The sequence below is a fragment of the Lissotriton helveticus genome, chromosome 10 (genome assembly GCF_964261635.1).
Source record: "Lissotriton helveticus chromosome 10, aLisHel1.1, whole genome shotgun sequence".
Classification (NCBI taxonomy): domain Eukaryota; kingdom Metazoa; phylum Chordata; class Amphibia; order Caudata; family Salamandridae; genus Lissotriton; species Lissotriton helveticus.
Window position 1 is genome coordinate 685,317,409 of NC_136071.1, and position 12,442 is coordinate 685,329,850.

General features: G+C 43.3%; 1 protein-coding gene across 15 annotated transcripts in view; it reads right to left on the minus strand.

Annotated features, from left to right (window-relative positions):
• The window catches only part of KMT2C (lysine methyltransferase 2C), a 1,799,940-nt gene that overhangs the window by 591,703 nt on the left and 1,195,795 nt on the right, over window positions 1-12,442 (minus strand). For all 15 annotated transcript variants that reach the window (XM_078663231.1, XM_078663229.1, XM_078663237.1 and 12 more), the window contains one exon: window positions 6,467-8,485. In XM_078663231.1, coding sequence (XP_078519357.1) covers window positions 6,467-8,485 — 2,019 coding nt within the window. The remainder of the gene's footprint in view (window positions 1-6,466; window positions 8,486-12,442) is intronic.

Sequence of the window (12,442 nt, forward strand, 5' to 3'; positions counted from 1 at the left end):
AAAGGACAAAAAAGGCCGATACATTTGCTGTTGGCCTAGGACTCTTATCATAAAAAGGCTGAATGGTAGCTGAACAATTTGCCATTAGATGCCTCTGATAATGAGCAATGCCCTCAAGCTTCCACAGACATTTGGGAACTGATACAGTAGTTGGCAAGCAGGGGAAAGCAGCCGCAGACAGCGAGCTGTAGCTCTGCTGTCCTTAAAGCACTTTAGCGATGAACCATATTTCTAGTCAAAAAGTGTAGTTTTGTCAAAGGGCATGCCTATTTAATCTGAACATCCCCAGAAACCTAATAACACACATCCAGGTGTGTTGATGAAGGCCCAGGCCGGTACACACAGCCTAAGCCACAAAATCCGCAGTGACCAGGCCAGATCTCAGGACATATTTTACTATGCCTTGGACATTCTGTATTGTCTGTGCAAATGACTCAAGTAACTTCCCAGGCACGGAAGGGAGCGAGAGAGAGAGAGCGAGAGAGAAAGAAAGAGAGAAAGAAAGAGAGAGAGAGAGAGAAAGAGAGAGGAGAGAGGAGAGAGGTGAGAGGTGAGGGGGGAGAGGTGAGAGGTGAGAGGTGGAGAGGGGGAGAGAGGGAGAGAGAGAGGGAGAGAGAGAGAGAGAGAGAGAGAGGGAGAGGGAGAGGGAGAGGGAGAGAGAGAGAGAGAGAGAGAGGGAGAGAGAGAGAGAGAGAGAGAGAGAGAGAGAGAGAGAGAGGGAGAGGGAGAGGGAGAGGGAGAGGGAGAGGGAGAGGGAGAGGGAGAGGGAGAGGGAGAGGGAGAGAGAGAGAGAGAGAGAGAGAGAGAGAGAGAGAGAGAGAGAACGCACGAGTGTAAGAAGCGAACCAAATTCAGTGAGCAGAGGACATTGCTCATAGAGGCCTGCACAACAAGACTCTCCAGAGTAGAGTGTTGTACCAGGTAGGTCAGATCATTGGATTGACAAACTTTGTACAAACAAGCTCTTTGGTGATAGAGGGAAGTGTGGTTACCCAAAGAAGATGTTTAGCATCTGGCAATACCCTGATGAACTATGAAGCCCAATAGGGTTTTTTCTAATGCAGATATAAGAGTCCAGGAATGCCTCATTAAAATGAAGTAAAAGCTCAGTTATTTCTATGCATGGATACAAGATTTCCATCAGAATGTTAGATTTTATATATTCCAAAAGTTTCCTGAGCACCTGTCGTAAAAGATAAAAACCTTCTCTAAAACAGGGTCAAAGAGGCAAGTAATGTAAACCTTCTAGAGCAGTATTGAGGCCACTGGTATTTTGTGAGTCAAAGTCGAGACCAGCATCATTGTTGATTAGGCAGTAGGTGCCTTTGAGTCATCCTCCTCCATTCAGCCATAGACTTTAGCCTCTTTAGCCAAGGAATTTGAATCTGAAGTGAAAAGATAGAAGTGGTTGAACTTTAGGCCCTCAAAAGTTCTCATCTTTTTATGTATACAAGGGAGAACCAGGCCTCTAGGAAGAGCCAGTCATTCGGGAACATACATGAGAGGATTTGAACTAGTCATCATTACTGTCACAAGGACAATTGTTTAGCATTTGCATGATGGAGTGCAGGCACCCTCGTTATAGGAGAGACCAAACGACAAACAAAGCTTCATATTCACCTGATGTTTCTGCCTCATCAAGCCCAATTTCTGTTCCGGAAAAACACAGGGCCTGAGTTACTTTGGTCAACATAACTGTGACCAATCCAAGAAGCATGTTTCTGGGGGCATTTCCTGAGATTCTTTATCAAATATTGTTTTACAGACCTATTTTACTCCTCAATGGTCCTAAATTTATCAACCTTGGAAAGATTTCAAACGGATTTCATACTGTCGACATCTGAACATTTGACCTACAGACTAAACATATACGTACAGAGAGCATTTCACTGATTGAGCCATCTTGCCACTATGTATCTACCTACATGCCAAATATAGGTATAAGCTGGGACCAGATATTGAAAAAGAAAGATTGTCTGAATTTACACAATAACCAAAAGACAAGAACCACATATGTTAAACAATTTAGATATTGATGCATTACTGCATTCATCACATTAGTTATGTGACTTCTATTTGCCCATCTGCCCCCATCCAAATTGTGTACAATGTCATAAGAACAGTAATAAAGGAAAAGGTTACTCACCCCGTAACCATCTGTTTGTGGCTTGCAGATTCAGTTGCTCTGCATACTTTTGCCATCTAATGTTGGGTGTGGATATTTGCATTTTATTTGCCTTCGAAGAAGTTTTCAGTCTGGACTTCGCCATTGGCCCACAAGCACCAAGACAAAGACAGCAATCCAAACTGTATTCCTCCAATGGGTGAGTGATGGAAGTGGAATGCGGCGAAGCAGGACAAGAAAGATGTCCTCTACATTTTGACTATTAGCGGAGAAAACATCTTGGATCAATGCTTGCATCCAGGGAGGTAGGAAGTACATCTGATGCATTTCCCTCACATCTGCATATAGAATCAGATTCAGTGGAGGAGAAGTGTAAGCAAATATCCCTCACCAGTTCATCCATAATCTAGATTCAGCATTGTGCATTTCAGAAGTGTTGAAAATATCAATAGTAGGTGTACCCTTTTGTGCAAGTATTGCTGAAGTACTTCGATTGCTCTCTCATGAGTGTACTTGGTTATGTGTCCTGTTTAGGAGGTCCAGATGGTTGTTCACCCTCAGTAGGTGCTCCGCTAAGAGCTGGCTGTGGTTATGAGTGGCAGAATTTCAGGTTCTTTGAACTAGAATAGGTAGCTCTGGAAAGTGAGTCCCCCCCCTTGTTTTTTCAAACTAGCACATCACGGTCATATTGTCACTCTTTACTAGGACTTTTTCCCTCAAAGAGGCGTATACAAATCTTTCTGCAACAACTAAATTGCTGTCAGTTCAAGGTAACTGATGTGACAAAGCCGTCGTCGCAGCACCCATGAAATTTGAACAGTCTCGCAGTGAAGATGTGCTTCCCACTCCAAGATGGAGGCATCTGTGGTAATAGTCACATGCAGTTGATGGTCTACAAATAGCCTACTCCACAGTAAGTTCTTGTTGTTCCATCATTTCAGACTGCGCTGAACTCAGGGCCCCAACCACACTAGATCTTCCCAATGACTCTCTGCTTGTGACAACTACAGTGCTAGACACTGCGGAAATGGGCATACATGCACACTTGCAAACAGTACAACCTCTCCACATGAAGACACCATGAAGCCATAATCATCAACAGTTTCACTCATGTCCTCCCAGTTAAGGGAAATGGAATCTGAAACAGAGGTAGTAGCCTTTGGAACGTCACCGCCCCCCTCTTGGTTCAGATAGGCTTTGCCTATGATACTGTCATACTATTCACAGGCCCAGTTAGACCTGTTGGCGATATGAGAATTTTTCGCGTTGGCGGGGAACGCGCAGTAATGAAACCGCTGCATAAATGAGTGCCAGGCATGGCTGTTGGCCGCAGCTCTTTATCAGCTAATGGCCTGGATATGGAAAGGTATGAATGGCTTTGCAGCACAGATGTGCTGATACCACTTCTAGATATTTGGTGAACACCCTTGGAGCTGTTGTGACATTAAATGCTAGAACTTTGAATTGGTAGTACTGCCCACTTACCACAAAGTACAGGTAGTGAGGATGTGCTGAATGCCTGAGGACATGGTAGTAAGTATCGCCGTGTGATTACCAGTTGCGGGGCAGAGGCATGACTTCCTGCCGGGTTGTCATTTTGACGTGCTGTGACTGCACATAGTGATTCAGGTCGAGAATAGGCAGTAGGGTACAATCCTTATTGAGAAGGAAAAGGGTAGAAGGAGAACACCTCTTGGCCCGAAGGTGCACTGGCTAGATAGAGTCTTTGCTTTAAAGATTCTGCATTTCCTCTCACCGGCTTTTCAGACTGATTGTGAGCTGTTGATGTGGTATGTTTGGCAAGTGGTTTGAAACGCCAAGCAATGTCCACGCTAAACAAAAAGACAGGACCCATTTGTATAAGGTAATAATTCCCTCCTACTGTAAAAGGAATAATCTGATTCTCTCCCTGACAAGTACTGTTTGGGAGATTTAGGTTAAGTCACTGTTTGGATGCTGAGGAACCATGCCTGGAGCCACCTCGACCTTAGCCTCAGTCGTTGCCTTGGTAACCACCTCAACCGTAGGTCTTGGAAGTGTGGCCTTCCTGGAAGAATTCCTGCAGCTGGAATCCTGATCACTGGGATGTGGTCACTCCAATTGTTTGCTGTTCACAAAACCCAGTATTTGGAGACTGACTTAGCAGAACCCATTGGCTTTAGCAGTGTGGGTGTCTTTCTCGATCTTCTCAAACATGACCTCTACCTGAAGTCTGAAAAAAGGTGTTCCTCATCAAATGGTAAATTCATGAGGTGCTGCTGGGTCTCAGGTCAAACGTCTGACACCCGAAAGCCAGGCATGATGTGGAGGATGACGCATGTGTTGACCTTCTTAGAGGCTGTGTCAGATGCATCGAATATTGGTGATTGACACCCTTGCCTTCATGAACTAGTTCTCTTCCTGAGTTCCAGTACACCCCATGCAGATGTTTTATCAGCTACTCCATTTCCTCCCAATGATGGTGATAACAGCGGGAAAGGAGCATGAGCAGATACTGCTCCGACCCCTCAGATATGGAAAGTTTCCACCAGAAAATCCTCCTACTCTTCCATCACATGAAGCTCAGCTGCCCTCAGTATTACGGCACATATCTGGAGGTAAGGCCATGATTGGATATGGCTTCAGACGTTTTTGTCTTGTAAGTTGACATTATAATCCTTCCACAGATGGCTCCAACCCTACATGGTGCAGGATCAAAGTATGGGTCCTGAAGTTCATAAAGGCAGTCATGGTGTGAATACTGAGTGATCGGAATGGACCGGCTCCTGAGATGACTAGGGTGGTAGTGGTGAAGGATGGCATATATGTGGAGGCTGAGGTTTCACAAGGCTGAAGGTCTGGTCCCTACTATATGTGGAGATGTGATATAACTCTTCAGAAATTCCCTCTTCAAAGGTTAGCATCCTTCTCTTCCAAGGTACTGGCTGTGGTGTCTCTCTCTCTTAAGGGGAGGGCGAGCAAGAATGTTCCCTGAGTGGTGGCTCTAAATCCTGCGCTGCCTGAAAGGGCTAACTCAACTACGATCTCAGAATCAAGAACTTTTGCAGAGCTGGCTTTGAGGATGGGTTCTAGGCTAATATGAGTTCAGAAGGTGACCGGTCCGGGTCTCAGAGTTGAGTTGGCATGGTGTCAAGGTTCAAAACCTTTAGCTTGAAGTATCTCTAGAGCCAATAGGGGCTTACGAGACAGAGTGGAGTTGGTGCCAGAGATGAAACCCAAAGGTTGGTGCCACTGTGGTCCAGTCTCAGACCTCTAGGCCAAACTCCTGGGGGAGCAGTGCTTTGGCTCAGGTTTAGATTGTTTTTGTGGTCAACTGAGTGTGGGTTGAAGAATGGTGGCTGTCGATGCAGTCTTTGTACTAGCGCCAGGTTTCAAATTCGAATGAAAGGTACAACTAAAAACTGAAAGGTACAACTAAAAACATTATGTATCGAATAGGCAGTATAATATTGAGAAAGTCTGCAAGAAAGCCTGTTATGTTGACTTTTGATAACCCTGAATGTTGAGCTGGCACAACTAGCCTTTAGTTTGTAAGCACCTTAGCACATACCTGGATGTCTGGATTTAACATTCTAAATATGAAGGGATGAATTAGTGATGCAAATGTTTGGACTACTTGAATTTGTTTTCCTCCTCTCGGAATGCTTGATGTTAAGCCAACCATTGGTGTTTAATGAATTTATGGTAATTCCTCATTTTTACATAAAAGTTTGTTTTAAGAAAAAAGTTTTAATTCCTTACAACTTTCATACACAAGGAAGCAATTTATACTATGAACTAATAATTAGTAATGATGAAGACTACAGAGGTTCCAAACCAGATTCAAATAAAACCATGGATATTTGGAGTTACATTTCAGAAAGAACTGGAATGGCGCATTCACCAAGCCCGGCCCCCGGAGAATTATTCTCATACATGCCCAAGTCCAACAGTCTGTTCAATATAGCTGGAGAAAAACAGTGAAGTGAGCAGTGGCATTTATGATGCTATGTCTAGTTATTTGATGTTGGCAGCCAAAAGGAACACCGATGATCTATTTTGTTTACGGAACGCGAGATGCATGTCCCAACCAGATACCAAAAAAAACAATCTGAAATGGACCTTTAGTCCTGGTATATTGTGGGGCTGAGGGGAGGCAAAAGATATCTTGAGACCAAAGATTTCTTTGAAGAAAAAGAACTTTCAAACATCCCCGGCCAACATCAGAGGACACGAGAATGCACAGCATGTACATTACAAAAGCATAGGCTTCAGACAAAATAACAAATGCATAATTTGCAACAGGACACTGAAATGTTTCCACTGGTAAAATAATATATGTTAATTGCTGTGTGAACTCACCTGTCTTAGTTTCTCTTCAGTGTCTGCCTGAGGCAAATGTATAGTATTTTGTGAATCCACTGTTATTGATGTTGCACGAGGACCTGGGACATGAGATGTGTTATTAAACTGCTGTCCTTCAGAACAAATGGGAGAGTTTCTAGATTTCGTAAAACCTCGATCTGACCCGGGCCTGTGAAGATCTACAGCTTCTTGACCTATCTGACTAGATCCAAAATTGTCTCCTGAATGTGGTCGAGGAGTCATGGGAGGTTGATCATATGGGTCACGTGGTGGGGCTAGTTGGATATGGCTGAATGAATCTGATGTAGTAGACCCTGTAGTCCTTTGAGAACATGAGACAGATTGTCTTACAAATGATTCTTGTATTAAAGATCCTCTTCTCTGCTGTGCCTGAAAGAAAGAATCCTGGTTTGCCATTAACCCAGGTCTTGTCATACTATGTTGAATTAAGTTCTCAGGTATTCCTGGTCTTGGAGTTCCAGGCATATGAGAATAAACATCACCCATACCAGGCCTTGTAGAGCTAGAAATTGTAGAATATGGATCAGGAGCAACAGGCATCAATGTTTCAGGTGGCTTTGAATAAGGATCAGTGGCAATGTCAATGTGTGGGTGAGATTTTGTTGGTGGTTGAGAAGATGGATCGTCTATATGTCTTTGTTTTCCTGGAGGATGAATATAGCGATCTGCAAGTCTTCGATGGGAATGTGGCTGCACAAAGATTTCTTCTCCAGCAGACTGATTGTAAGGGTCGACATGCTGAAGTGGAGGCCTTGGTGTAGGTGGTTGCTGGGAATATGTATCAATGACAGTTGGCCTAGGAGTAGACGGAGGCTGGGAAAATCCATCACCAACTGACTGAGAGCTACCAGGAGGATGAATATACTGATCTTGTGGAATGGGCCTTGGCATTGATCCAGAGTGTGAAAAGTTATCACTTTGTTGTCTAATCACTCTTGGTAGATGGGAAAATGTGTCATTCATCATGGGGCGGGGAGTCAGTGGTTGATGGCTGTAGGGATCACTAGGTGCATTTTGGGAAAAGCTGTCCAAAGGCCTCGGAGTCATGGCAGACCTTTCATATGGGTCCACAACTGCATGTAATGGAGCAGCTGAAATTGATGCATAAGACTCTTGAGGAGACTTTGGTAGGCACTGTGGAGTTTTGAATGGCCCTGGGCTACCATCCATCACAGTAGGATTAGGAGTGAAAGGAGGTCTTGTAAATGAATCCTGGATCATTCTGACGTGTTGCATATGTTGTTTTTGAAAAGGTTCGGTTCGAACAGATGGTTTGGTGAATATCTCCTTTCCTCCAGCCACTGAAGAACTCTTTAAAGATTGTTCAATATTGATCGGTCTTGAAATCCCGACTGGCTTGGGAGTATCTGGTGTTTTTTCGTAGGACTCACCACTTCTGGGGGAAGAACAAAATGAGTCTCTAACTGGTGAAGGTTTATCTGCAGATGGCTCATTTCCTTGAATGACCCTGGTGACACCTGATGATGGTGAGCATGGATCTATTTGTGGAAGTGAATTTCTTCTGGAAAAATTCGAACCCACTGTTAGTGGCCTGGGTGTTCCTACCATTTTTGCATAAGGATCCATAGGAGATGATGGCCGAGAACCTGGAGAAAACATCTGAGGTGATAGTGGTTGAGACGACTGGCTTAGTGAAAGAGAATCCTGCACCTGAATTCTCGTTGGAGTTGGTGGTGGAGCTTGTGGTTTCAAAAACACATCATCTGATGGCGCGGAAGTAGGCGTACCCGAAGGATGCTGCTTTCCATATACCTCTTTGTTAAATGGCTGCTGTGAAGGAGATACACTCCCATTACCTTGCTGAGGGGTTAAGGGGCTCTGCATTCCACTGGTAGGTGTGTCACTATCAGACTGACTCAAATGCTGTTGGGAACCAAACTGCTGCTGCTGCTGTTGCTGTTGTTCACTCTTTACTTGTTCAAGTTTTTGTGTTGCTTCAATTTTAGCTTGCTGCTTGCTTTTCTGGCGCATTTGCTGTGAGGAGAGGACAGAAACATTTTCATTAATGGCAAAGTTGTAACAGTGGTCTAATTAAAAAAATTGCTGAATTTGCTTCCTTACTAAAACGATTTTGGTTGATAAATAATGTATTTGTTTTGAACCAAAATCAAACGAATGCATAGCTATAGGAGGCAAAACAGGTTTTGTAAGTGCAAAAGAATTATAACAGTGAAGTACTGCTGGCAGTTTCGAAGACTTGAAACATTCTCACAGAATGAAATGGAAAAGAATAAACAAAAGCTACTCAGGCATTGAATCCAAGAATGGTTTGTGATATTTAAACATACATGTGGTAGGTGCATTAGGGGACAAAACTGAATTGTGAATTCCGATTATGGTGACGGTCTGCCAAGTTTGGGGTTACATTAGGGTATTGTTGAGGCAGAAATGTCCCCTGCATTGGAAACAGGTGTGACCGCTACCTTGAGTGACACGCCTGCATGAGAAATTAGTATCTTGACTCATCTTAGGCCCAGCTTGTATGCTAAGCTGGGGTGTATGCAGAGGCCTGCCCATAAAGATTCTGAGGTCCAAGGCTTGCTCTGTGGATTGAAAGGGAGCAAGAACTGTACCCTCTGCCTTGACATGAGACTACTATTCATGACAAGGGTTGTGGACAGAAAGGAGGAAGAACAGCTTTTTTATGGATTACAGTAATGAACAGACCTTTTCCTAGTTGACGTGCAGTGAAGTACCTACTGGCTCTATTCATGCAAGTTTCTGCTTAGATGTGACACCCCAGACTAATACGGAGAGGGAGAGAATATATATGTAAGGTACAGGTGGAAGCAAGACTCAGAGTTATGGTAAGAGCATGGCTGCTGGCACCAGTGAGATCCAGACTGGAGCTTTCAAATGTAGTGAGTGCCCATATGGTCAGGGTCTAGTACAATTGCAACGATCTCCATTTTACATCATTGTAGTTGGTGTTGGAACTGTGGAAAATTAGCTACAGTCCTGTAGGTGTAAAGTAAACCTCTAGACCTGAAGCACCATTAGTGTATGTAGCACCTTATTTAACAGTGGAATGGAAGTTCTTCCCTTTTTACTATGAAAATCACTGGAATGGACTACTCATGGTCGGTGAAAATCAGCCCATGCTACAAATATTTTTAGCGTTTGAATACAGACCACATCCGAGAAGAGCACATTAGTTCCCATCATATGAAAGACTGCCAGAAGTGATCACCTCAGTGCATCAGACATGCAGAAAATCCTTTGTCAATGTGGAATGCATGTACAAGGGATGTATGTAACAGCCATAGCTGCAATGCCCCTGACACCAAGTAAATATTAGTAATGGATCTCCCCAAACAACAGCTCTCGAGTTACAAAAATACAGACATTTTCATCCCAGCTTCTAATTTATTAGGCTGGGCTGAACACAATGAACCTGCTTATGGGTAGCCCAAGAGCTACCAGTGGCTCACGAGCTACTTGTTGGAGAAGCCAGGCCTAGATGTATTCCCCTTCTTTCATATTATTCAGAGAAGTAAGAAACATTCATCAACCTAGGTTTCAATGTGGCATGACAACTTTACTGTTTTCTGATGTTAGTGATCATGTTGTGATGAAACGTGTGCTGTATGGTTTGGAAAACTAATTCCACCCAGCCTGTGGTGGAGTTATATATTTCAGATAGGTTTCAACCAGTAACCTAAGACCGAAGGCTATAACGTGATTGTTGTTGCCAATTGCCCATACTTTGTTTCATATTGTATTGCTATTGTTTTTACATATTATGATAGTGTGCCTTTAGTTCATGTACTTCTATATATTTTAAAGTGTCAGAGTGTGTTTTCATAAGTATACTCACCTTTACTTGTGCTAGACTGGATCCAGAGAATTTTGTAAGCAATGATCTCCCGTACCGGTAGGTGGCACCATACAGCTCCAAAATAACTGTTCGTTTGCATACAAGCACCACATCTGCATGCTGATGTCATTTTCTTATCTGTCTTATTTCACGTGCAAAAGACGCAGAGCGCTTTGAAAAGACCGCAGGTGACAGTCTGCCAAAATGTAACTTGGAAGGATCCATGTGTACAACCACTATTGGAACCGTGAAGGGGGTGGAAGAGTTTCAGTGTTTGTGGCAGTGATCCCTGACGAAGGGCACTAGTTGCCCGAAATGCATTGTGTATTTTTAATAAAACACTGTCTTGGACGAATCGTGCATCAGTCGTGTTTTTGCAAGAGGTCCGGAGGGGCACAGCTAAAGCATGGAAAACCTGGAAAATGGCATAATATTCTGCGTGTGGATTAAAGTATAAAATTCAAGTCTAAGAGAGGATGAAAAGATATGTAAGGAATATAATAAACAAACTGATTAACATGGAGGAGAAACTAAAATTATCGCCAATCTGGTGCAACGCAGCTGTGCTATTGGAGGGGGCGAGATGATGCCTCCCTTAAAAAGTTATCCATTTTAGTTAGACATGTGCTTCTTCCGTCTTCACTGTTGCTTGCCTTGCCTTTCTATTTCGCTTGAGTCATCAACTGTAGTTAACTCCTTCAGTACTGAGCCGGAGCACTCTGTATGCTCAGAAAGGCCTGTAGCTGCTAGAATGCACCTGTCCTAGACTGTAACTGTCAGGCTGTTTCAACTGATGTAAGCAGTAATGTTTCCCCTCCCACTTTGCTGACCAGGACATATTTGTATGCCCATGTTAGTCAACAACTATTCCTGTATGTGCCTGTACCTCCTCCATGCTTACTTAGCGGTAAATAGGGTACACAAGACCCTTGGTTTCTGTATTCTGGGGACTACCTCATACAGTGCCCGAGGCTGCTGTATCAATGTAGTCCGACTCATGAGAGGTTAATAAACTTATTTCTTTGATATTACAGCTTCCGTGCCAATCTCTTCTTTGTTGGTTTAAGAACCAGTGGCCCCTAAAAAGGCTCATTTCCACAAATTGGCGCTCAACTCGTGGGTCTCATCGGAGACGCAGCCATCCAAGGGAGCTGTCTTGATGGAAGACAGGAATCTACTGAGGAGGTATCCTGCACGAGGAGACCCTTTGTCTTTGCCGCCCAACATGTTTTCCGGTTTTCCAGATCTGACCCTCCATGTGTTGGCCGGTCCCGACTGAGATTTCCCTTTGTTGTAATTTTTTTCAACCCAAAGCTTGGCAGGTGGGGGTTGGAGACTTTGGTTTGGTAAGGTCGCTTAAGCGACACTCTTGTTTTGGATTTGCTTGGCCAAGATTCTGGTTTTGTTTTGTTTGTATATTACAATGTAAAAAGGCAGGTAATGAGGAGATTTTTTTTGTCTCCATTTTTTTTATACTTGGATTCGATACTATTTGATTATAATATTATATTCTGTAATAATATTTTTGGCATGCCTGCTCCTAGCACACTTCGTAGACTGTGTTGCTGTTTTGGAGGTACAAATATGGATCTAGAAAATAGTCAGCCGGCTCCCCTAGGTGGGACACTTAATAGTTTATGTATATTAAAAATGGTATTTCTTCCATAATGTATAGTACACTGTGGAACGAATATACTAGAAAAAGGCCTTATGATATTTGTAACATGGAACAGTCTTTGGCCTATTTACTTGTCTTGGTGCAGTCTCTGGACTGCTTTTAATTAGCTCTTTTGTTCGTAAATATGACTTACAATTGGTTTGGTTTGAGTACAGTCTGTGGGCCGCCTCTTGTTTTTGTCCTAGTGCTGATTTATTTGTGGTTTGATTGTGTGTTTGAGTGTCTATGAGGATTGATGACCGACACCGGTGGTGATGCTTGTGAAGTACTTGCTTGAGTGAGTAGCGACTGTGCTCTTTGTGTAAGAATGGCTTACCTCAGCAAGCTGTGTTGTGTGTTATGAATGTGTGGCCACCTTCTTGAAAATGTCTTGAATGAGCTCAATTTGGTTTGTTGTCGTCATATGTTCTGCAGATGCCATTGGAAGAATTAAACT